This window comes from Gobio gobio, assembly GCF_949357685.1.
Source record: "Gobio gobio genome assembly, chromosome: 22".
NCBI lineage: Eukaryota > Metazoa > Chordata > Actinopteri > Cypriniformes > Gobionidae > Gobio > Gobio gobio.
The window spans coordinates 13362217-13386177 of NC_137118.1; the positions used below are offsets into that span (position 1 = coordinate 13362217).

The 23961-nt window shown below is 41.5% G+C and overlaps 3 protein-coding genes and 1 pseudogene across 4 annotated transcripts in view; all 4 read right to left on the reverse strand.

Annotated features, from left to right (window-relative positions):
- The window catches only part of LOC307118588 (protocadherin alpha-C2-like), a 50869-nt gene extending 34096 nt beyond the window's left edge, over window positions 1–16773 (reverse strand). The window contains exon 1 of the mRNA XM_079804246.1: window positions 14258–16773. Coding sequence (XP_079660372.1) covers window positions 14258–16633 — 2376 coding nt within the window. The 5' untranslated portion in view covers window positions 16634–16773. The remainder of the gene's footprint in view (window positions 1–14257) is intronic.
- Window positions 1–23961, reverse strand: part of LOC307118599 (protocadherin-10-like) — a 76409-nt pseudogene that overhangs the window by 34018 nt on the left and 18430 nt on the right. The window lies entirely within an intron of this gene.
- On the reverse strand, window positions 17772–20147 carry LOC307119113 (protocadherin alpha-2-like; the record flags this gene model as incomplete). The annotated part of the gene is made up of 1 exon (XM_079805192.1): window positions 17772–20147. One exon carries the CDS (start codon window positions 20145–20147, stop codon window positions 17772–17774), a length of 2376 nt encoding a protein of 791 aa, XP_079661318.1.
- LOC307119114 (protocadherin alpha-2-like) lies at window positions 21223–23604 on the reverse strand (the record flags this gene model as incomplete). The annotated part of the gene is made up of 1 exon (XM_079805193.1): window positions 21223–23604. The coding sequence occupies one exon, from the start codon at window positions 23602–23604 to the stop codon at window positions 21223–21225; it is 2382 nt and encodes a 793-aa protein (XP_079661319.1).

Here is a 23961-nt window from a genome sequence, read left to right on the forward strand (position 1 = left end):
TATTGCGTGGGTGGATGCCCCCGTGCTTCGGCCGGAGATCGCTGTCCTACTGGCGAAGGACGCGATAAAGCCGGTCCCTCCAGCCGATATGAAGTCCGGGTTCTACAGCCCGTACTTCATTGTACCCAAGAAAGGTGGCGGGTTACGACCGATCCTGGACCTGCGTTACCTGAACCGCTCCCTCCACAGGATGCCGTTCCGAATGTTAACCCAGAAACGCATCCTCAGATGCATCCGTCCCCAGGATTGGTTGCAGCGATTGACCTGAAGGACGTGTACTTTCATGTCTCGATTCTCCCTCGACACAGACCGTTTCTACGCTTTGCTTTCGACGGACGGGCATACCAGTACAAAGTCCTGCCCTTCGGGCTGTCCCTGTCGCCCCGTGTCTTCACGAAAGTCGCGGAGGCGGCCATTGCTCCCATGAGAGAGCGTGGTGTTCGCATCCTCAACTATCTCGACGACTGGCTGATTCTTGCCCAGTCACGGGAGCAGTTGTGCGAACACAGGGACATGGTGCTCCGGCACCTCAGCCAGTTGGGTCTTCGGGTCAACTGGGAGCAGAGCAAACTCTGTCCTGTACAGAGGATCTCTTTTCTCGGGATGGAGATCGACTCGGTCGCCATGACTGCGCGCCTCACAGAGGAGTGCGTCCAGTCGGTGCTGAGCTGCTTGAGTACGCTCAAACGCAGTACAGCGGTTCCACTGAAACATTTTCAGAGGCTCCTGGGGCATATGGCAGCAGCAGCCGCAGTAACGCCGCTAGGGCTGCTCCATATGAGACCGCTTCAGCACTGGCTACACGACCGAGTCCCGAGATGGGCGTGGCACAGCGGGTCCCTCCGTGTCCAAGTGACGCCGAGATGCCGCCAAACCCTCACCCCGTGGTCGGACCCTTCATTTCTACGGGCAGGAGTGCCTCTAGAACAAGTGTCCAGGCATCATGTTGTCTCCACGGATGCCTCACCCACGGGTTGGGGGGCCACGTACAACGGGCTTGCAGTATCGGGTCTGTGGACGGGGCCCCAACTGCAATGGCATATCAATTGCCTAGAGTTGCTGGCAGTTCGTCTTGCTCTCAGCCGCCTCAAAGGGTCGCTCAAAGACAAGCACGTTCTGGTCCGGACGGACAGCACGACGGCCGTTGCGTACATCAACAAACAAGGTGGTCTACGCTCCCGCCGTTTGTCCCAACTCGCCCGCCATCTCCTCCTGTGGAGTCAGAAGCATCTGAGGTCCCTTCGTGCTATCCACTTTCCGGGCCTGCTCAATCGTGCGGCCGACGAGCTGTCACGGTTGCCAGTGCTTCCCGGAGAGTGGCGACTCCACCCCCAGGTGGTCCAGCTGATTTGGAGTCGCTTTGGGGCCGCACAGATCGATCTGTTTGCCGCCCACGACACGACCCACTGCCAGTTGTTTTATTCCCTGTCCGAGGGGACCCTCGGCACGGATGCACTGGCACACAGCTGGCCCCGGGCTCTGCGCAAATATGCGTTTCCCCCAGTGAGCCTTCTTGCACAGACACTGTGCAAGGTCAGGGAGGACGAGGAGCATCTCCTCTTGGTAGCTCTGTACTGGCCCAGCAGGACGTGGTTCCCGGAACTAGTGCTCCTCGCGACAGCACCTCCTTGGCCCATTCCTCTGAGGCAGGACCTTCTGTCTCAGAGACGGGGCACCCTATGGCACCCGCGTCCAGACCTCTGGAAACTCCATGTCTGGTCCCTGGACGGGACGCGGAGGTTCTAGGTGACCTACCGCAAGCGGTAGTCGACACCATCGCTTCCGCCAGAGCCCCCTCTACGAGACGGCTTTATGCTTGAAGTGGAACCTGTTCATCGACTGGTGCTCTTCTCGCCGAGAAGACCCCCGGAAGTGTTCGATCGGATCTGTGCTATCTTTTCTTCAAGATGGGTTGGAGCGAAGGCTGTCTCCCTCCACCCTCAAGGTATATGTTGCCGCCATCGCCGCAAGCCATGACCTCATTGATGGTGAGTCCTTAGGCAAGCATGATCTGATCGTCAGGTTCCTAAGGGGAGCGAGGAGACTAAATCCTCCTCGCCCTTCTTCTATACCCTCTTGGGACTTGTCTCTGGTGCTGACCGCACTGCAGAGGGCGCCCTTCGAGCCTTTACAGTCAGTAGAGCTTAAGATCTTGTCTCTAAAGACAATACTCCTGATTGCATTGGCCTCAGTTAAGAGGGTAGGGGACCTGCAGGCATTTTCGGTCGACGAATCGTGCCTGGAATTCGGGCCGGGTGATTCTCAGGTGACCCTGAGACCCTGGCCTGGATATGTGCCCAAGGTTCCCACTACTCCCTTCCGGGACCAAGTGGTGAGCCTGCAAGCGCTGCCTTCGGAGGAGGCAGACCCAGCCCTAGCTTTGCTCTGTCCCGTCCGTGCTCTCCGGACTTACGTGGACAGAACGCAAAGCTTCAGGACCTCAGAGCAGCTCTTCGTCTGTTACGGAGGACAGCAGAAGGGAAAGGCTGTCTCCAAGCAGAGGATGGCCCACTGGATAGTGGATGCCATCGTCTTGGCGTATGAATCCCAAGACGTGCCCTGCCCGCTCGGGGTTAGAGCTCACTCCACCAGGGGTGTTGCTTCTTCCTGGGCGCTGGCTCGTGGCGCCTCGCTGACAGACATTTGTAGAGCTGCGGGCTGGGCGACACCCAACACGTTCGCTAGGTTTTATAGCCTGCGTGTAGAGCCGGTGGCTTCTCGTGTGCTCGCTTCCCATAGTCAGCTTCACTGAAGTGCCCGTTCTAGTGTCGGCTTGCTGCGCCATTCCCTTCCCCTGGAACGGATACGTGCGCTTATTTTCTCCAGTCGAGTTCCCCAGGATAGGCGAACCCTGTTGAGTCCTCCGCACCCCTCGGCAGTCGGATGTTGCGGAGCGTCCGACGCCAGGTCTGGCACTCGTATGCATTGGTGGAACTTGTGTCAGGCTGGGTTCCGTATGTCGTGACCCCTACGGCGGTCCCATACGTGTATTTCCACGGTACAGCTCCCTACGGCGAGCTCGTGTCTTTCCCTTGGCAGAGTTCTCTGCCGTCTCAGTACGGTGTCGTCCCCCGCCTGCATTAGGCCGGGGCCTCCCCTGGGACTCCGTATGTTGTGCTGCCCACGGCCAGCCCATACGTGTTCTCCACATGGTAATTCCCTCCGGGCATGATGTGGCTCCCGCAGCGTCCTTCGGGCACGCTTTCCCAGCGTTATCCAATCAAGTCTGCTGAATGGGTCTTGCGGAACAGCAGTATGACTCTTCTAGCGTGAATCTTCCCGCCCGCTTCAGAACGGGGTCTGAGGGGCTCTCGCTGGGCGCTGGAAGTGGTAGTAACTGTGGCGTTTTCCATAGGGATCCCAATTCGTTGGTTATTACCGACGTACGTCGTAGTGACCGACTGGAAGGGAACGTCTCGGTTACGTATGGTAACCCTCGTTCCCTGAAGGAGGGAATGGAGACGTACGTCCCGTCGCCACAGTTCCTTCCATCACTGCTTGGCCGAGTCACTGGTTCGGCTCCTCAGTGAAAAACGTCAGTGCGGTGCTCTCGCTTCCCGTTTATACCCGCGGCGCGGGGCGGAGCGCGAGATGCAAATCTCGCACGCCAATTGTTCATTGGCCTGTTCTTAAGTTCTCGAAGCTGATAGGGGCTCTCTGAAGTGATCCCAATTCGTCGGTTATTACCGACGTACGTCTCCGTTCCCTCCTTCAGGGAACGAGGGTTACCATACGTAACCGAGACGTTTTGCAGCACAAAACGCTCTGTAAGCCACTGGGTCAGATACCCAAATGTTTACTTTTTTTTTTCTACAATCCAGATTTTGTTTCTGACTCCACCTGGGGCCTATACCATGAAGCCGGTTTAGCTGGTTAGCCAGATATGTTTAAGCTTAGTTTGTGCCAATCCTGGGTTTAAGGTACCATTAAAGTGGTTTGGCTTTTAGCTGTGTTCATCTCCATAGTAACTTACGCTCCATGGCTAACCTGCTCCAGGGCAGGTTATGTTCTGGATAAGAGATCTCAAACTGAAATTGGACCAATCAGCTGTGAGCAAAGTGACACATATCTGATGCAATAAAGTCACTCCCCCTTTTTCTACTCCAAATTAAAGGTCACTACATAGCTAATGGCTATTAAAGACTTAAGCCTCTGGCTTTTAACAATGCTTATTTATAATAATAATAATTTTGAATTATTTAAAAATAATTTATGTAATTATTATACCCTTAATCAATTACACATGTATAATTTTAGTAAATCAATCATTAATATGCATTTTGTTAATATTAAAATAAATAGCCTATATATAGGTCATACAAATAAGCTTTAAATTCAATAACTAAATCTATAAAAAATTACATGTGAGCATAAATGTTCAATTCTCTCTATATATCAACTAAACTAGCTTCATAACTTTTACTTGCATTGACGTATAAGATTTTTCTTAAAGTTGTCCTCGACAGCTCTTTTCTTCTGTGTAAATTTGTTTAAATTCTTAATATTTTTCAATCATGTATATTCTGCAGAAGAGTGAAGTGAATCACACTGCTTCTCTCGCGAGAAGTGAATCTATCCACAGCATGTGATTGGCTGTTCACTGCTGATGTCACAGCTAAACTCCTAAACTCAGGATCAAAGCCTGAGTTGACAGAGAAAGTTGATGATCTGCATCATGGGACCAACAAAGCCTGAATAGATTGGTTTGGTTTTGTCAACTCGAAACTAATCCTGTAACCCTGAGTTTGTTAAACTACCATCATGGTACAGGCCCCTGATGTCTCTCCTGAACCCACACAATGCACATGCATGTTTATTGACATTTCATTGCAAAAATATTATAAAAGCAACTACAGCCTTTTTCATTGTGTAAATGGAAATGCTTATAAAACTGAAATTTGAATATTGCACGAATGTCAATAACTTTATTGCGGAGACAAAAAGCAGTTGTAAGTCATTGCTTTCACTCCCTCCTCTTCTATCTCTTCTTTCCTACCTGTTTTTCAAGTGTCCCCTTTCTCTGTATATCGCTACTGCGTTCAACATAGTTAAAAAAAGAGATATTTTGTTCAATTTTGGATATGAGAAAGCAGTCTCATATCAAAACTCAAGTCTTTTAATGATGGAATTGACTGGCTTGGTCCATGTTCTACTAGATCTATTAACTCTAGGTCTCTGTTTCAGCAAACCTACAGGAAATGTAAAGGCACAACCAGGCCTATCATCCTGCATGTACTTTCACTGTCAGTGTGCTATAACAAGACTGTCTTGACATTTACAGAAGTGAGTTGTAGCCTTGGGGAACTGTGAGTGTGTTAAGTTGTGAATGATAGAGAAAAAGGAATGAATATAATACTGCCAATTGACATCCAAAGGCTCCTATTGATGTATAACAGTAAAATTCTCACACATTTCTACATTAAGTAGAGTTTGTGTTGTCTAATTGTGATTATCAGACTAGGGACCATTAGACTAATTGCACTAGGTAGACTGATTAAATGGATAGTTCACCCAAAAATTAAAATGATCCCATAATTTACTCACCCTCAAGCCATCCTAGGTGTATATGACATTCTTCTTTCAGACGAATACAATCAGAGTTGTATTTAAAAATGTTCTGGCTAATCAAAGCATTATAATGGCAGGGAATGGCAGCCTAAAATTTGAAGCCCAAAAAAGTGCATCCATCCATTATACATGTTTTAATTCAACTTCGATTGTATTCGCTAGGATGGCTTGAGGGTGAGTAAATCATGGGGTAATTTTCAGTTTTGGGTGAACTATCCCTTTAAGATGTACTGTAAATGGCTCTCCTTAGAACACAGAATGAACACGTTTTTCACATATATAGAAATATAGAGCACCCCCCCCCCCTTATCCTTAATTGACAACATTTAGGTGGCTATAATGTGTAGAATCGAGAAAATAAAATGCAACAAATTATCTTATTGTGTCACCTATAAAAGCTAGACTGCTGTCATTTCTTGTCACAAAGACAAGCTAAGAAGTTGAACGATATTACATGTGCTGCGTCCCAATTTGCCTACTTATACTACTCTTTTTGTGAAGAAAAAGTATATACTTTTGAGTGTTTAGCAGAAGAGTATGCAAGCTTTGGGACATACTACTTCGTCATCTTTAACAGACTCTGTCGCTTAGTTACGTGCATCCCGTCACCATTTAAACTGCCCTGTCAATCCTCGTCACAGTTAAAATCCTCCACATTCAATTTAATTTCCTACCGTATCGGAGAGAAGTGTGAGACGCACGTTGATTTGTGGGTCTTTAATGCAGAGACTCCCCTCATGTGTTTGCAGTTTAAATATAATGATGCATTTAAAAGTTAATGGCCAAACGTATCATTACAAAAGTTCACAATGCTGCTGCAGGTGAAATATAATGTGGATAACATTGAATAAATATCTTTTCGTCAGGTTAAATACTCATAATTGATCACTCAAACCCTTTTATCGAAACCTCTCTACTTAACTGTCGGACTCGCACATCCGTCATGTTTGTAGTTTTTGAACACTTTTTACCCGCATTTGTAGTTCTAATCGAATCCTTGGTCCAACTCGCAATGGGTTGTGGGCAATATCAGCCATTAGAGTGTGCGTCGACCATCCGGGTATCTTTGGAATACTCTTTTCAACATACTAAGATTCGGGACATACTAATTCTATTTTTGAATACTATTTAGTACGGATAGTATGCGAATTGGGACGCAGCAACTTTGACTTGTGAACTTTGACCTTTGGCATGGCAGAGACCCATTTACAAGTGGTACTCCTCCTCCCCTGACCCTACTTACATAAGTGTGCCATATTTTAAAAGAGATGCACCCATCTGAGAGACACCGCACAGACAGCCTGCACCAACAGTGCCCTCAGCAAGGGCATCCAGAGTCACACCACCCACCGCAGTGTGCACTAAAAAAAAAATCTCTCTTCCTCTGTCGTTCATGTTCTCTCCCTCTCTCTTTCTCACTCTCTTTGCATGCATATCTTCTCTCATTCCTTCTCTCTACTCTGCCAGTTGTGGCCTATATTTGGTGTTGGTGATATAGGTCATAGAACCGAATGGTAAAATTAGAGTCGTATATTTCCTTGCACTACTGAATGGTAGATATATTGGCTATGAACCAACTCCCAGAATGGACAACATAGGGTGTGTTCACACTTAGGCATGTTTGGTTCGATTAAAATAAACCCTGGTGCGATTGCTCTGTTAGTGCAGTTCATTTAAATATGAACACTGCCATCTGAACCCTGGTGTGCACCAAACAAGTGGACCGGGACTCCAGAAAAATGGGTCTTTAACCACTTGTCTGGACCACAAGAACCAAGCGTGAACACACCCAAAGTCTGTTGGTCTATAAACATCCTATTTGACTAATTAAGAAGCAACTCTGAATAAGACATTAAAGGGGCTATATGCAACTTTTTCCCCAAAATAAACGTGACAATAGCCTTTTTATTTTACCATTTATGACTCAAACATCTCCTGATGAGCATACTGACACCTTGTCCGCTCACAGTGGGTGCACCTATAAGTCTGTATCCTATTTTTCCTATTTTCTGGCGGGTCGTCTTTTCCCGCGCTGTCTGCGGATGTGACGTCACCACCGCTGCGAGAGCGAGCAGAAAATGAGAGCAGTTCTGTTTTTTGGCCACAGGTGTCAGTCGCGAGTTTAAATTTCAGAAAAACGCATATAGCCCCTTTAAGATTCTTTTTAAGAGAACATACAAAACATGTAAATGTAAAAAAACTGTAAAAACCATACTATTGAATAAAATGTAATTTATTCCTGTGATGGCAAAGCTGGATTTTCTGAATCATTCCTCCAGTCTTCAGTGTCACATGATCCTTCAGATATCATTCTAATATGCTGAATTGATGCTCAAGAAACATTTCTTATTATTATCAATTTTTTTATTATTTGATGAATAGAAAGTTCAAATAAACTGAATGTAATCTTTTATTACATTATAAATGTCTTAAAGCAGGGGTTTCCAATCCTGCTCCAGGAGGACCACTGTCCTGCAGAGTTTAGCTCCAACCCCAATTAAACACACCTGTACCAGCTAATCAAGGTCTTTTTAGGCATTCCAGACAGATGTGTTGAGGCAAGTTGGAGTGGCCCTCCAGGACCGACTTTGGACACCCCGGTCTTAAAGGGACAGTTTACCCAAAAATGAAAATTATCCCATGATTTACTCACCCTCAAGGCATCCTAGGTGTATATGACATAAGACGAATACAATCAGAGTTATATTAAAAAATGTCCTGGCTAATCCAAGCAGTGAATGGCAGCCCAAAATTTGAAGCCCAAAAAAGTGCATCCATCCATTATAAAAGTAATCCATATGGCTCCAGGAGGTTAATAAAGGCCTTCTGAAGCGAATTGATGGGTTTTTGTAAGAGAAATATCCATATCTAACACAAAGTAAAAGATAGCTGTAACACCTCACGCAGTTCGAAGCGCTAACGATACGTCCGACGTCATTGTCGCGGCAGTTGCGCTTTTTCCGTAAGTTGAATACGGAAGGAAGCTAGATATTTTACTTTATAAAGTTTTAAATATGGATATTTTTCTTACAAAAACCCATCGATTCGCTTCAGAAGGCCTTTAATAACCCCCTGGAGCCGTATGGATTACTTTTATAATGGATTCACTTTTTTGGGCTTAAAATTTTGTATTCGTCTGAAAGAAGAAAGTCATATACACCTAGGATGGCTTGAGGGTGAGTAAATCATGGGGTCATTTTCATTTTTGGGTGAACTATTCCTTTAACTGTCACATTTGATCAATTTTATGCCACATTGCTGAATTTTTTTCTTTGTAAAATGTATACTGACCGCACAGTGGTAGTGTGTCTTTGATGCAAGTCTATGTTTTTCTTACCGCACTTTTATATTTTACATTTTAAGTATAAACAGGTCAAAAATAAGTGAAACAATCTGTCAGTAGAGTTATAACTGTTTTAATTATACTTTTTTATTTTATTTTTTATTATTTTGTTAAGGCTGTCTGGGTGGAAGAGGTTGAGAGAAGTGATAAATCGAAATTCCTCTGGCGCGAGGACGATCCATTTAGATCTGCTCTGACGGATAGATCTGTATAGCCTTGGTGGTGAGAGGAAGGACCGTGTAGATCCGCTCTGACGGTCAAACAAAGTGTTGATGGGAATATTCGCTTTTGACAATTAATATTTGACAAAAATAGATAAAGAGACCCCTGTGAATTTAATTCTAACAGCTAGGGGCTCGTCCGGGACATTCCCAAGAAACACGGGACTGGGAAGTCATCCTCCATTACAGGTAAGTTGTCTTTGTATGATTTCCTGTGGTGGTAGGATTGATTGATTGATCCCATAGCAGGTAGAGATAGCCCTGGTGGTCCAGTCCAGGAAGATTTGTCTGTAAGGGTAATGTTTAAATGCACAGTTACCGGACATATATTTTTTGAGTACTCCCTCCAGTGCGAGGAAGACCTGTTTAGATCTGCTCTGACGGGTAAAACATTTTGAGATAGCCCTCCAGTTAGGCCAAGAAGATTTGTCTGCAAGGGTACTGTTTAAACGCACAGTTACCTGACAAATATTTTTAAAGTAAACCTGACTCTCCATTTTCTTCCACTTCAGATAGGGGTTATACTATACATTTTGTTTATTTTATCCACTTACGAATATTTTAATTCTATTTCTGTGTAAAGCACTTTGAATTGCCACTAAATGTGCTACACAAATAAACTTGCCTTGCCTTACCTTACAATACGTTTCTCAAATAAATGAATCTTGTTTTAAGGAACTTTTTTGCAGTGCCCTGTTTTGTTAATGATAGACAACCTTGTTTATTACTGTTTGTTTGCTCAATCTGTATTGCAAAAGAAACTTGTAAAATTCCTAGATCCTATTTCTTGAAATTATTTAATGACACAGAGAGTATGTGAGAAGACAGAGAGAGAGAGAGAAAATGTAAAAGGATTGCACGCCCTCAAAGAAATGAGAGGCAAAGAACTATGGGAGCAGAAGGCATGTTGTGTGTAACACAAAGTGACAGTAAAAAAATAGAGAGAAAGAGAGGAAATGATTGGGCACAGAGGATGCTTGAAAAGGATGGTGTAAGACACCTACTGGCTGAGGTTGGAAATAAACACTTTATAGTTAGGATCCCACACAGCTCTGGAAGCCATCACCAGCACTGCAGCCAATAGAGGGCACTAGCAAGCCATCCACAGCTCCTCTCTCTCTCTCTCTCTCTCTCTCTCTCTCTCTCTCTCTCTCTCTCTCTCTCTCTCTCTCTCCATTCTGTTCAGCTTGACTCACTCTGCCACCTGCAGCCCTCTGCAGAGATGACCCACCCATCCTCTCACTGATACACTGCAGGGAATCATCCGCTGTTCTTTCCACTGCCAGACCCAACAACCTGAGAGAGGCAACTGAACAGAATGGATATGCAAACTAGCACAAGCAAATAAATTATGACATAAACCAATAATATATGTCATATAGCACTATAAGTGCTCCTAAAATGCTTTGCTGAATGCATTAGCATTTCACTTGTGCAATAACGACAAACTAATGGATCACTGCAAAGATACAAATCACATGTGGTTATGGTATTTAAACGTTCTGACATTTTTCAGTGAAAGCGATTCTGCAGAATCCCTGTTGATAACCTTGTAAACAAGAAATTATGCAGATCTACATCCAATCAAATTTGAGCTGTAGGGAATTTAGAGAACCTGCGGAGACAACTGGGTAATTCGTGAAAACCGAGAAAGGAACATTAGTCATTCATGGCAATCTGTTTGTTGTGCTGTGCACCTCCGTTTCAGGGTAAAAATGCATCCATCCAGAGGGACGGAAATCCCAGTGTGACCTTAACAAAAGGCTCAGGTCATTCCGTCTGCTAGAAACACAAGCCAGCAGACACACAGTTTATGTCTTGCAGCGCACAGACAACAGGCTTAGCCGTTTACAGTCAGCTCACAATAAATAACACTGAAGCGATGATAGTGTCTGTATTTACCCACGGTCTGTCCTATGACTCATAGTCTGTCACAATGCTGAAGCATTAACTCAATTACATGATTCTGCCAAGCATGTATTCTAATGAATATCATACACAAGCAAAAAGAGACTCATCCACTTTCTTGTGTTAACCTCGTAGCATTACACTCTGCAAATAGACTTGAAGTTTGCCAAATTCACAGATGGCTGAAGCAGTAATGTCATAACTGAAACATGATCCTTGTGACTCTGGCTGAATAATCAGATGCGCAAAACAGACTGAGGATAAATAAGAGATGAGAGTGCAAAGTAATTATGGACGCATGCAAAAACAAGAGAGAACCAATAACATATTATTAAAATAATAGCACAATAAAACCTTTTAAGTTAAAAGGTTTAGTGTTTTGTTCTTCCCTCATATTTTATATATATATATATATATATATATATATATATATATATATATATATATATATATATATATATATATATATATATATATATATAAAATGTCCTCCTATTTTGATGGTTTAATTGAACGATCCCCTTCCAGACATCACTGTTGACCACTACTGTATATACCAAATATTATTGACAATAAACTGCAGCCTGAAGGTCACGTTTCTTAGAGTAACGGGTCTCACTAATAATTGTGTACACTATTTGTATTTATACGCACAAAACAAGCTCAAGCACAAACACCTTTTATACAGACATTACAGAAACTCCAATTAGACAGCTGTAGGGTACAACGGGGCTAAAGGCTCCACTGGGTAAAAGGCTCTTGTGATTTTATTTTCCTCTAAAGCACTACATGGCACAAAAATGTGCCGCAGATCTTTCCAAAACATCCACTTTTCAAGATGCACATGGAAATTTGTCTCATCTTTGACACGATCGCTGGCAACAGCACGAAGTTGATTCTGCACTAAGTTTATATAATATTTGATGCATTTAAAAATGTTGTAGATTAAAGTAGCAAAGAAGAATTGTTAAAATTATTGAATATATTTTGAGACAAAGTTCTTCTTAATGATTTAAATTTTTGTTCAAGCTAATTAAAGCAACAGTTTTTCAATAACGGAAGAATGTGTAAAAGTATGGTATTTGGGGCAAAAGGCACCATATTTAACATGATAATAAATAGTTAGCTGACTTTTCCTTTTGTTGACATAACATGGTTAAATTCAGATGCTAAATATGATATGTTAAGTTGGGTGTCCACCTTTGAGATAATAACCATATTTATAATGAAATCATTTAGTATTACTACTGTAAATCTATATTAAATTATTATGGGATCTCCTTCAATGCTTTCAGAATCTTTCCTTTTTAAAATGATTTTGTTTCTTTATTTTTAAAAAAGTATTTCTATATTAACATTTTAATGAAAGCATTTGTATTGAACAAAAATTAATTATTTTATTTATCAAAATAAACAGAACATAGTTCAAACTCTGCTAAAGTGAATTGCTAAAGTATTAACTTAGACATTATTAAAAACATATTTGTGGCGAGGTTGGCGAGGGACATGTGAGGAGCGAGCGGGGTTTGTCCATTTTCAACCCAACTTGGGTTATTTTTAACCCAGCATTTTTTAGAGTGTACGTAGGCGGCAGTCGTCCGTGAGGGGCTGCCGCCGATTATTTTATTTTGTTTATTTATTTTATTAAAGTTGTTAAACGTTTGCCGGTTCTCGCCTCCTTCTTCCCACACGAACAAACATTACTACAAAATTATTAAAGTATTTGTACCAATACTGTGTGCCTTTTGCCCCATGCTGGTGAGCCTTTTACCCCGTGTGTGGGGTGTACCCCAAACATTTATAAGACTTTTAAACAAAATAATTTATTTGTGAAAACGTTTGTACGCAGATTCCATGCACAAATTCGTGCGTACGCATCCTTAGTAAATGAGACCCAATAATGTCTAATAAATTCAAACTTCAGTAGCGCAGTCTCATGTGAAAGCTCACAGGGGTGGAAAGTAAAATGCCATGATACCACTAAAGAAATCCATCTAGCAAGTTCAGAAGAGGGATGGATGGAATGAGACATTACAAGAGCAAGAACCATAAGATAGACCAAACTAATGTAATTTAAAAATTAGCAAACTTATGAATTATTTAAATATGATAAATAAAAACATACAGTTAGCACATAGAGGGAAGAGAGGATCAGTTTCATTAAACGGCATAAAATCTGCTGCCTTTTTCTCATAGAGTCTGCAGCATGGCCCTCATTAATGCACTGAGTGAGAGGGGGCTTGAGAGAATTCGATATAATGCAGATGGGACTGCAGCACTCCAGCAGCCCAGAGACCCACAGACTTCTAATCCATCTATCTCCCTCAACCAGCCGGGCAAAGCAGAACCCAGTCCTGACCCAATTGCACAGAATTTTACACGGGCCCTGATCCCTGTCCTCTCTCAAGGACTGGAGGAAAAAGACTCAAGAGGCATGACTAACTATGAGGCGAAAGTACATGGAGCAGAGGACTGAGACCAACCAACTCACATTAAACATACATATTTACATTTATGCATTTAGCAGACACTTTTATCCATATATTGGCAGCATGCACAAAAAAGTGCAGAAAGTGTAAAGCATTTAGTGACTTTTTAACATGCAAAACTCAGTAACAAAACTAAAGTTATACAAAAACTCTTGAATAAAACACCAACTCAATTCTGTATTCTAAGCAGTAGCTTAGTGAAGCTTATTAAACATCATTTAAATTCTCTTTGAAGACTGGGGAGTAGCTGTCGCAACCTGCTTAAAACAGCAGTTTAATGTAATTAAAGAGTTATAATTAAAACAGATTTCTTTGATTAATAAATAATCAAATCGTTAAATTTTGAGTGCAAAATGAGAGCAGCACTACCAAGCTCTTGTTTTGCCTGTGCATCAGTAAGGTGGCGCTGTCCAGCACTGATGGTGCTGAAACCACACTACATACAAGCTTCCCAGGTCAGAGTTGTGGTAAAAAATCTATACATGTAGGAAAACACTAATCATACAAATGTGTGTAACAAGTTGCAACATCTGTGCACAAATTCAGCATGATTTTAAGTAGCAGGCGGAGGTAGCTAGCTATTAAAGTGAATGATGTTTTGCTTCACTTCTATATTTTTCTAGTAACTAAATAAGAAAATGAAAAGCATGCCTATAGTTAATATGTGAATAGGCCATATAAGTGAAAATTCAGCTACTTTACAAACTAAGGTCTTAAATAATGCTCACCTTCCCAGTGGTAGGAAGAGTTTGGGTTCGTGTATAAGTATCTTCTCCGTGAATGCTGACCAGTTCAGCCTCTGCAGGCGCAAATGGCGAAGGAAAAACCACCATGTCACTCTTCATTGTGTCTGAGCTAAAACACACGTCATACTGTTGAGTAGATTTAGAGAAGGACCAGCTTCCGTCTGGATGGGTGCTGATCACTGGAGCGCTGTACCTGCTGAAACTGCCGTCTGTCATGTAGCATTTAACTGCTATCAAACCCACGAGACTCAGTAAAAAGATGACTGACACTGAGACAATAGCGATAAGCAGATACAGATTCAGATCGGAAAAACTCTCCTCTTTGACAGGAGCTTCTCTGAATGATGTCTTTAAGTCATCCAGACTCTCAACAACCACAACATCCATGGACATAGTCGCTGAGAGTGATGGCTCTCCATTATCAGACACTGTAATAATAAGTGGGTGAGTTTTTAAGTCATTGTCACTCATTCGTCTCTTAGTCCTTATTTCTCCAGTGCTGCTTCCAATGCGGAAGAGATTCGTTCCTTTGGGTTCACTCATATGATAAGACAGAAGTGCGTTATATCCAGAGTCAGCATCAACAGCTCTGATCTTGGCTACAAAGTATCCCGCTTCAGCAGAGTAGGGAATGTTCTCAGTATTAACTGATCCAGGGTCAGAATAAGGCGCTAAAATAACCGGACTGTTGTCATTCTCATCCAGAATAAACACATTTACAGTTGCATTACTGCTCAGAGGAGGAACACCAGCATCTATGGCCTGAACATGGAAACTAAGGGTTTTCTGTTCTTCAAAATTGAAAGACTGTAGGTTATACAACTGGCCTGTCAATGAGTTAACACTAACAGCATTTATGCTCGTTGCTTTGTTATCCACAATAGAGTAAGAAATTTCAGCATTTTCATTTGAATCTCTGTCAACTGCTAACACGGTGTGAATGAGGGTTCCCGGCGGTGTGTTTTCTTTTACATAGACATTAATGCTATTTCCGGTAAATTGCGGAGGATTGTCATTCACATCTGAAATGTCAACATAAACCACACTGGTACTGGAAAGAGGTGGGGTTCCCTCATCCACTGCTATGAGGGTAACATTATACTTGGAAATATTTTCCCTATCAAGCTGGCCTTCTAATACAATAGAGTAATAGTTTTTGTAGGAAGACTCAAGTTTGAAAGGTAAATTTCCTAGCAGCTGACAACTCACTTTCCCATTTATTCCACCATCCTTGTCTGAAACTGTGACCAGAGCCACAGCAGTGCCAGTTTTCGCATCTTCCCTTAAAGAAGACAGCAGGGATGTTATCACTATTTCTGGTGCATTATCATTTACATCTATGACTTCAATTAGTACTTTACAATTAACCGTCATTGGGGAAAGACCCTTATCATGGCCCTCTACTCTGAGTTCATAAAAAGCTTTGTCTTCAAAATCAATATTTCCTTTTACTTCAATCTCCCCAGAATCAGGACTGATTGCAAAAACATCAAGATTTTTTTCCTGACCATGACTGCTAAATAAATACGTTACTTCCCCATTTGGACCTTCATCCATGTCAGTAGCATTGAGTTTGATTACCTTAGTTCCTCGTGGTGTGTTCTCTGTCACACGGACTTTATAAAGAGGATTGCTAAACACTGGAGCATTATCATTTGTATCTAAAATGTTAACTATAATTTGTAATGTCCCAGATCTTGATGGTTTCCCTCCATCGGACGCGGTCAAGACTAGTCGAATTACAGGTTCTTTCTCTCTGTCTAAAGCTTTTCGAAGGATTAGCTCTGCAGACATGCCATGTTCACCACCGGGGTGAACTTCTAATGAGAAATGTTCATTAGGACTCAGTTTATAGCTTTTAACAGAGAAAGGTCCGACATCTTCATCCAATGCGCTGATCAAGGAAAATGTAGCTCCTGGCTGCACTGATTCGGAAATATTCAAAACTTGAGTTTCAACAGGGAATGTAGGAGAGTTGTCATTCACATCATTGACATTAACTATCACTCGGCTCAGACTAAGAGGGTGGTTAACTATCGCCTCAAAATTCAAGGAGCAGGATGGAGTATTGGGACATAGATGCTCGCGGTCAATTCTTTCAGCAACATACAAGACGCCAGATTTCAGATTGACATCAAAATACCTCGCCCTCGTGCCGAATACAAGCTGAAACGCCCGTGATTCCAAATCTTGGACGTTTAAATTCATGTCCTTCACCAGATTCCCGACGATAGTTCCGATATTTACTTCCTCGGACACGGAGTAGACAATCTGAGCATACACAGGCAATGAAGCACACATCGTCACGAGCCAGAGGAAAATAATACGCGGGAATGTAAAGTCCTTCCTGTCTGCCATCCTTCCGCGTTCGACGTCAACGTGATCAAAACACTACACCGGTGATCAGAGGAATGTCAAAGCTCTAAACACCCAGAATAAAGAATGAAACGGAAACGTGCCCCGCGAAAAGCATCTAGATTGTGACGACCGGTTACTACACGTCACTCAGCGAAATAGTAGGCGGAGTTTAGAGGCTATATGGAAATTATTAAAGTTTCGCGGTCTGCACTGACACCACGCGGATTACGTGCTGTTTCTTAATACATATTTCACCACAAAAGAAAATATCACAGTGTAAATTAAGTTAACAGAAAAAGCTTTCTTAGTCGATTAAAAGTATAAAATAGGCTACAAAAATAATTATTTAGTTTGAATACTATTATTAAAACATTGGGAAAAACCGTAAATTCTAGATTCAATATATTATTAATATATTAGTAAATTCTAATATATATATATATATATATATATATATACATATATATATATAGCTGTTGTCTCAGAATGCATGTTTAAGCTCTGAAACTCTGCTGTACAGTTATATATACACAGAATATATTACATTTTCAGATTTCATTACAACTGGTCATTTATTTTTCTGTTTATTTAAACAAAACACTAATATGTGATATCCTTCCAATAATGCACATTTCCAAAAACAAGCCTATTTTTGACCTTTCCTGAAACTAACTACATGACCTGAATGAAATGATAGAAACAAGTAGGGAAAATCAGTGAAAATCATTATTTAGAAATTAAAACATGGCAAATGTAATGCTTGTTTGCCATTGCATCCATGACACTTTATTCTTTGCATGACTGGAATGGCAAATGGGATGCGCAACCTACAATTTGATCAGCAGTGACAAGACTAAATGCACATCTAGATACCAACATATAGAGATATACGCTATTTAGAAAAATGGAACTGGAAGGCCAATGTAACACTGGAGTAAAGAAAACAATCAGTGTATGCACTTGTACACTTGAACACACACACACACACAATTGCCCACATATAACTGCCCTTAGCATAATGTGAAAATGAACAGCTACTCGAAACCGGGTTGTAAAATCTCACATTCACTCACAAACCTAATCCAAACTGCTGCCAAGAGTTTGCTCAGTGTGATGATATTTTCAAAATATATAAGTTTTATCTTACCTTGGTAGTGCTTGGAAGTGTTTGAGTCCTATTAAAAGTGTCTCCTTCATTAATGCTGATTAGTTCTGCATCTGGCAATGGAAACGTTGAGGGGAAAACAACTACATCACTCTTTATTGTGTCTGAACTAAAACACACGTCATACTGTTGAGTAGATTTAGAGAAGGACCAGCTTCCGTCTGGATGGGTGCTGATCACTGGAGCGCTGTACCTGCTGAAACTGCCGTCTGTCCTGTAGCATTTAACTGCTATCAAACCCACGAGACTCAGTAAAAAGATGACTGACACTGAGACAATAGCGATGAGCAGATACAGATTCAGATCGGAAAAACTCTCCTCTTTGACAGGAGCTTCTCTGAATGATGTCTTTATGTCATCCAGACTCTCAACAACCACAACATCCATGGACATAGTCGCTGAGAGTGATGGCTCTCCATTATCAGACACTGTAATAATAAGTGGGTGAGTTTTTAAGTCATTGTCACTCATTCGTCTCTTAGTCCTTATTTCTCCAGTGCTGCTTCCAATGCGGAAGAGATTCGTTCCTTTGGGTTCACTCATATGATAAGACAGAAGTGCGTTATATCCAGAGTCAGCATCAACAGCTCTGATCTTGGCTACAAAGTATCCCGCTTCAGCAGAGTAGGGAATGTTCTCAGTATTAACTGATCCAGGGTCAGAATAAGGCGCTAAAATCACCGGACTGTTGTCATTCTCATCCAGTATAAACACATTTACAGTCACATTACTGCTCAGAGGAGGAACACCAGAGTCTGTTGCCATCACTTCAAACTGAAATCTTTTGGTTTCTTCGTGATTAAATGATTGCAAACTGAATATTTCTCCACTCAAAGAGTTTATATTGATCAGTGTTGTTATAGGAACGCTGGAGCTGGAACTGTCTAACAGTGAATATGAAAGTTCTGCGTTCTCACCAGTGTCTGAATCCTCAGCTGTCACTTTTGTCATGAGACCTCCAGCTTGACCATTCTCACTTAGAAAAGCGTTAATAACGGGTGCTGGGAAATGTGGGGCATTGTCATTAACATCAGAGATATGTACAGTTATAACAGTGCTGCTGGAAAGAGGCGGAGCTCCTTCATCTGCAGCTGTAATTGTGATGTTATACAGAGAAACACTCTCTCTGTCCAGAGGTCCGTCTACCACTAGAGAATAATGATTGTTATATGACGTCTCCAGTTTGAAAGGAAACAAGCCTTTCAGCGCACAGTGCACAATGCCATTTTTACCTCCATCTTTATCAGACACTGTGACTAAAGCGACAGCAGTTCCGGATTTTGTGTCTTCTTTCACACTTTCCAACAGGGGAGTTGTAACTATCTCTGGTGCATTGTCATTTTCATCCATAACTTCTATTAAAACTTTACATTGGGTGCTCTTTGGTGGACTGCCTTTATCTCTTGCCTGAACTCGCAATTCAATTGCAGCATTTATCTCATGGTCTATTTGACCCTTTACAATAATATCCCCGGTTTCAGGAACTACAGTGAATAGACTTTGCTTTTTTATATTTCCATGTTCAGCTATGGAATAAATAATGTCACTGTTGGTGCCCTCATCCAAATCAGTAGCAGTCAAAGAGATGATTTTTGTACCAACAGAAACATTTTCTCTCACCTTGATCTTGTACAAAGGTTTGCTGAAGACAGGCTTGTTATCATTTATATCAATAACATTCACTATCACACTTAATGTGCCTGTCTTTGCAGGCTTTCCTCCATCAACGGCTGTCAGCACAAGAGGAATCACCGATTGCTTTTCACGATCTAAAGGTTTTTGGAGCACTAATTCAGCAGACACACCTTGCTCTTCGGTTTGTGCGTCAATAGAAAAGTGTTCATTCTTGGTCAGTTTGTAGTCTTTCAGTGCATTAATGCCAATGTCGTTATCTTCAGCTACAGGAAGATGAAATCTCTCCCCCGGAACAACATCCTCGGTAATGTTTATCGTTATAACGCTGTCCACAAAATATGGAGCATTATCGTTTACATCCAGAACATTAATTTCAATTCGATAAAGACTGTGAGGATTTTGAACAACAGCCTCCAAATTAAGAGCACATTGCTGATTAGCGAAGCACAATTCCTCCCGGTCAATTCTTTCATTCACAAACAACGCTCCCGTTTTCAAATTCACATCAAAATATTTTCTGTTCGATCCGGATACAAGCTGCAACATACGAGATTCCAGCTCCTGAACGCTGATCTTGAGATCTTTTGCTATATTTCCGACAACAGTTCCCTTGTTTACTTCCTCCGAGACCGAATAGATCGTCTTGCCGAAAGAAGATTGCCATAAACAAAAATGAAGAGCTGTTATGACGCAGAAATATCTTAGGCTTGCCATAGTTGTTTCTTCAAAGCGTCAAAGATTAAACGTATAATTTTGTCTCGTTTCTGCCAGCCTGTTCGTCTCGGAAGCAAGTATAATACCTTATCATATACTCATGGCTAGAGAATATAGGCGGTTGCTCGTCCAGTGTAGGGGAGGAGCCTCATTTTAATAAAAGAAGGGCTTCCAATTCATGGTCTACAACGACATCGCGCGGTTTAACTGCATGCTGATTGGAGATATTTTATTTAGAGTGCTATTTTCCACGCTTTAAATCTATAATGTTTCAAAATAATGAATTCATGAATTACAAAGTATGGATGCAAATAAAAAGACTATTGTGGGGTTAGGTTGAGATCTGAAGCACTTGATAAAATAAGTACATTCTGCACTCTAAAAAATGCTGGGTTAAAAACAACCCAAGTTGGGTTGAAAATGGACAAACCCAGCAATTGGGTTGTTATAACTCAGTGAATGGGTTGTTTTAACCCAGCGCTTGGGATAAATGTTTGCTTAAAACAACCCAATTGCTGGGTTTGTCCATTTTCAACCAAACTTGGGTTGTTTTTAACCCAGCATTTTTTAGAGTGTGATCGGAAGCAAATTAAATAAAACATATTTACAACTAACAAAGATTACCAAAATATACGGGGGAAATACGAGGATGAAGTGTTCGTTGTCCATGGTGCTGAAGTCGCCCTCTCTCAAAAAAGAATCGAAGTAGCCTACCATTAAGTTTATAATAGTTAAATGTGAACTTCATAAAGACTTGATTAGAAGATGTATGATTTATTATTATTATTATTATTATTATTATTATTATTATTATTATTATTATTATCATCGTCATCATCAACTTTAAGACTTTTTATTGTCTTTATTAATTATAATCGCATTTTATTGCATTATGATTAGCACCTGTATTTATCCCTGACTTTTCGCTGTCATTGAAAAATAGCAAAGAGGAAACTGTAATTAAGTAGTGATAGAAATAGCTTGCAAACACCAACACAACTTCAGTGACAAAAAAAATATATACAAAATAATTCAAACTCCACACATTTCGGCTTTCATTCTAACAATTTTACAACTAGTTACAAAGTCTTCTTACCTTATCGGTGGTAGGAAGAGTTTGGGTTCGAGTAAAAGTGTCTTCTCCATTAATGCTGATCAACTCCGCGTCTGCTGGTGGAAACGGCGAGGGGAAAACGACTACATCACTCTTTATTGTGTCTGAACTAAAACACACGTCATACTGTTGAGTAGATTTAGAGAAGGACCAGCTTCCGTCTGGATGGGTGCTGATCACTGGAGCGCTGTACCTGCTGAAACTGCCGTCTGTCCTGTAGCATTTAACTGCTATCAAACCCACGAGACTCAGTAAAAAGATGACTGACACTGAGACAATAGCGATGAGCAGATACAGATTCAGATCGGAAAAACTCTCCTCTTTGACAGGAGCTTCTCTGAATGATGTCTTTATGTCATCCAGACTCTCAACAACCACAACATCCATCGACATAGTCGCTGAGAGTGATGGCTCTCCATTATCAGACACTGTAATAATAAGTGGGTGAGTTTTTAAGTCATTGTCACTCATTCGTCTCTTAGTCCTTATTTCTCCAGTGCTGCTTCCAATGCGGAAGAGATTCGTTCCTTTGGGTTCACTCATATGATAAGACAGAAGTGCGTTATATCCAGAGTCAGCATCAACAGCTCTGATCTTGGCTACAAAGTATCCCGCTTCAGCAGAGTAGGGAATGTTCTCAGTATTAACTGATCCAGGGTCAGAATAAGGCGCTAAAATAACCGGACTGTTGTCATTCTCATCCAGAATAAACACATTTACAGTCACATTACTGCTCAGAGGAGGAACACCAGAGTCTGTTGCCATCACTTCAAACTGAAATCTTTTGGTTTCTTCGTGATTAAATGATTGCAAACTGAATATTTCTCCACTCAAAGAGTTTATATTGATCAGTGTTGTTATAGGAACGCTGGAGCTGGAACTGTCTAACAGTGAATATGAAAGTTCTGCGTTCTCACCAGTGTCTGAATCCTCAGCTGTCACTTTTGTCACGAGACCTCCAGCTTGACCATTCTCACTTAGAAAAGCGTTAATAACGGGTGCTGGGAAATGTGGGGCATTGTCATTAACATCAGAGATATGTACAGTTATAACAGTGCTGCTGGAAAGAGGCGGAGCTCCTTCATCTGCAGCTGTAATTGTGATGTTATACAGAGAAACTCTCTCTCTGTCCAGAGGTCCGTCTACCACAAGAGAATAATGATTGTTATATGACGTGTCCAGTTTGAAAGGAAACAAGCCTTTCAGCGCACAGTGCACAATGCCATTTTTACCTCCATCTTTATCAGACACTGTGACTAAAGCGACAGCAGTTCCTGATTTTGTGTCTTCTTTCACAGTTTTCAGAAGTGGAGTCACTGTTATCTCTGGTGCATTGTCGTTTTCATCCATAACTTCTATTAAAACTTTACATTGTGTGCTCTTTGGTGGACTGCCTTTATCTTTCGCTTCAACTCGTAACTCAATAGCAGGAGTTTCTTCGTAATCAATTTGCCCTTTTACAACAATATCGCCTGTCTCTGGGATAATGGTAAATAGATCTTTCTTTTTTCCATGACCAACAAATGAGTACACAATTTCACGGTTTATTCCTTCATCCAAATCAGTGGCAAAGACAGAGATAACTTTAGTACCAGCAGCAACATTTTCTTTTATTTTGACTTTGTAAAGAGGTTGACTGAACACAGGGTTATTATCATTAACATCCATGACGTTTATAATAATATTTAAAGTCCCTGATTTAGGTGGTTTTCCTCCATCTACCCCGGTAAGTACTAACTTAATTGTCGCTTGCTTCTCTCGATCTAAAGCCTTGTTCAGCACTAACTCTGCAGACACACTCTGGTCTTCACTCTGTGTATCTAGACTGAAATGTTCATTCGGACTCAGTTTGTACTCTTTCAGTGAATTACTGCCAACATCAGAGTCCTCGGCCATAGGGAGAGGAAATCTCTCTCCAGGGCTTGCGTTTTCACCAATATTCACAGTAAATACTTTAACAGGAAAATGTGGCGCATTGTCGTTTATATCCAAGATCTTAATCTCCACCCTGTAAAGATGATGAGGGTTTTCAGCGATGGCCTCTATATTCAAAGAGCATTTCTGATTCGACATACATATCTCATCACGGTCAATCCTTTCATTAACAAACAGCACGCCAGTTTTCAGATTTACGTCAAAATACTTCTTATTTGATCCAGTCACAATCTCAAACATGCGAGATTCCAGGTCGTGCACATTTATGTTCAGGTCTTTCGCTATATTGCCAACAACTGTTCCCTTATTTACCTCTTCCGGTATGGAATAGACGATCTGAGCAAACGCAGGATCCAGCAAAGAAAGAAAAATTACAAATCCACACTCGAAATATCCCATAAATGCCATGGCTTGCTGACAGCAATACAAAATAAAAATAAACGCGAGATAATCTATTCCTTCTTTGCATTCAAGATACACGAGGCGAAACAGAAACCACCATCACGTTTCAACGACAGAAACACTAACACCAAGATTCTGAGCGAGAGGCTGCAGGGTACAAACCATGCACATTAAACTGACGGTCTGCAGTGACACCATGTGCCTGAACTATCCTATAACATCAATGTTTTATTTCCAAATCCAAAAAAGAAACAACAGCAATACTCAAATAATTCCAACACTAAAAAACAAAGAAAGACAGAGCAGTAATATTACTTAGGCTAGCAGCATCAACACTTAAACAATAAAATAAGACTGCAAACA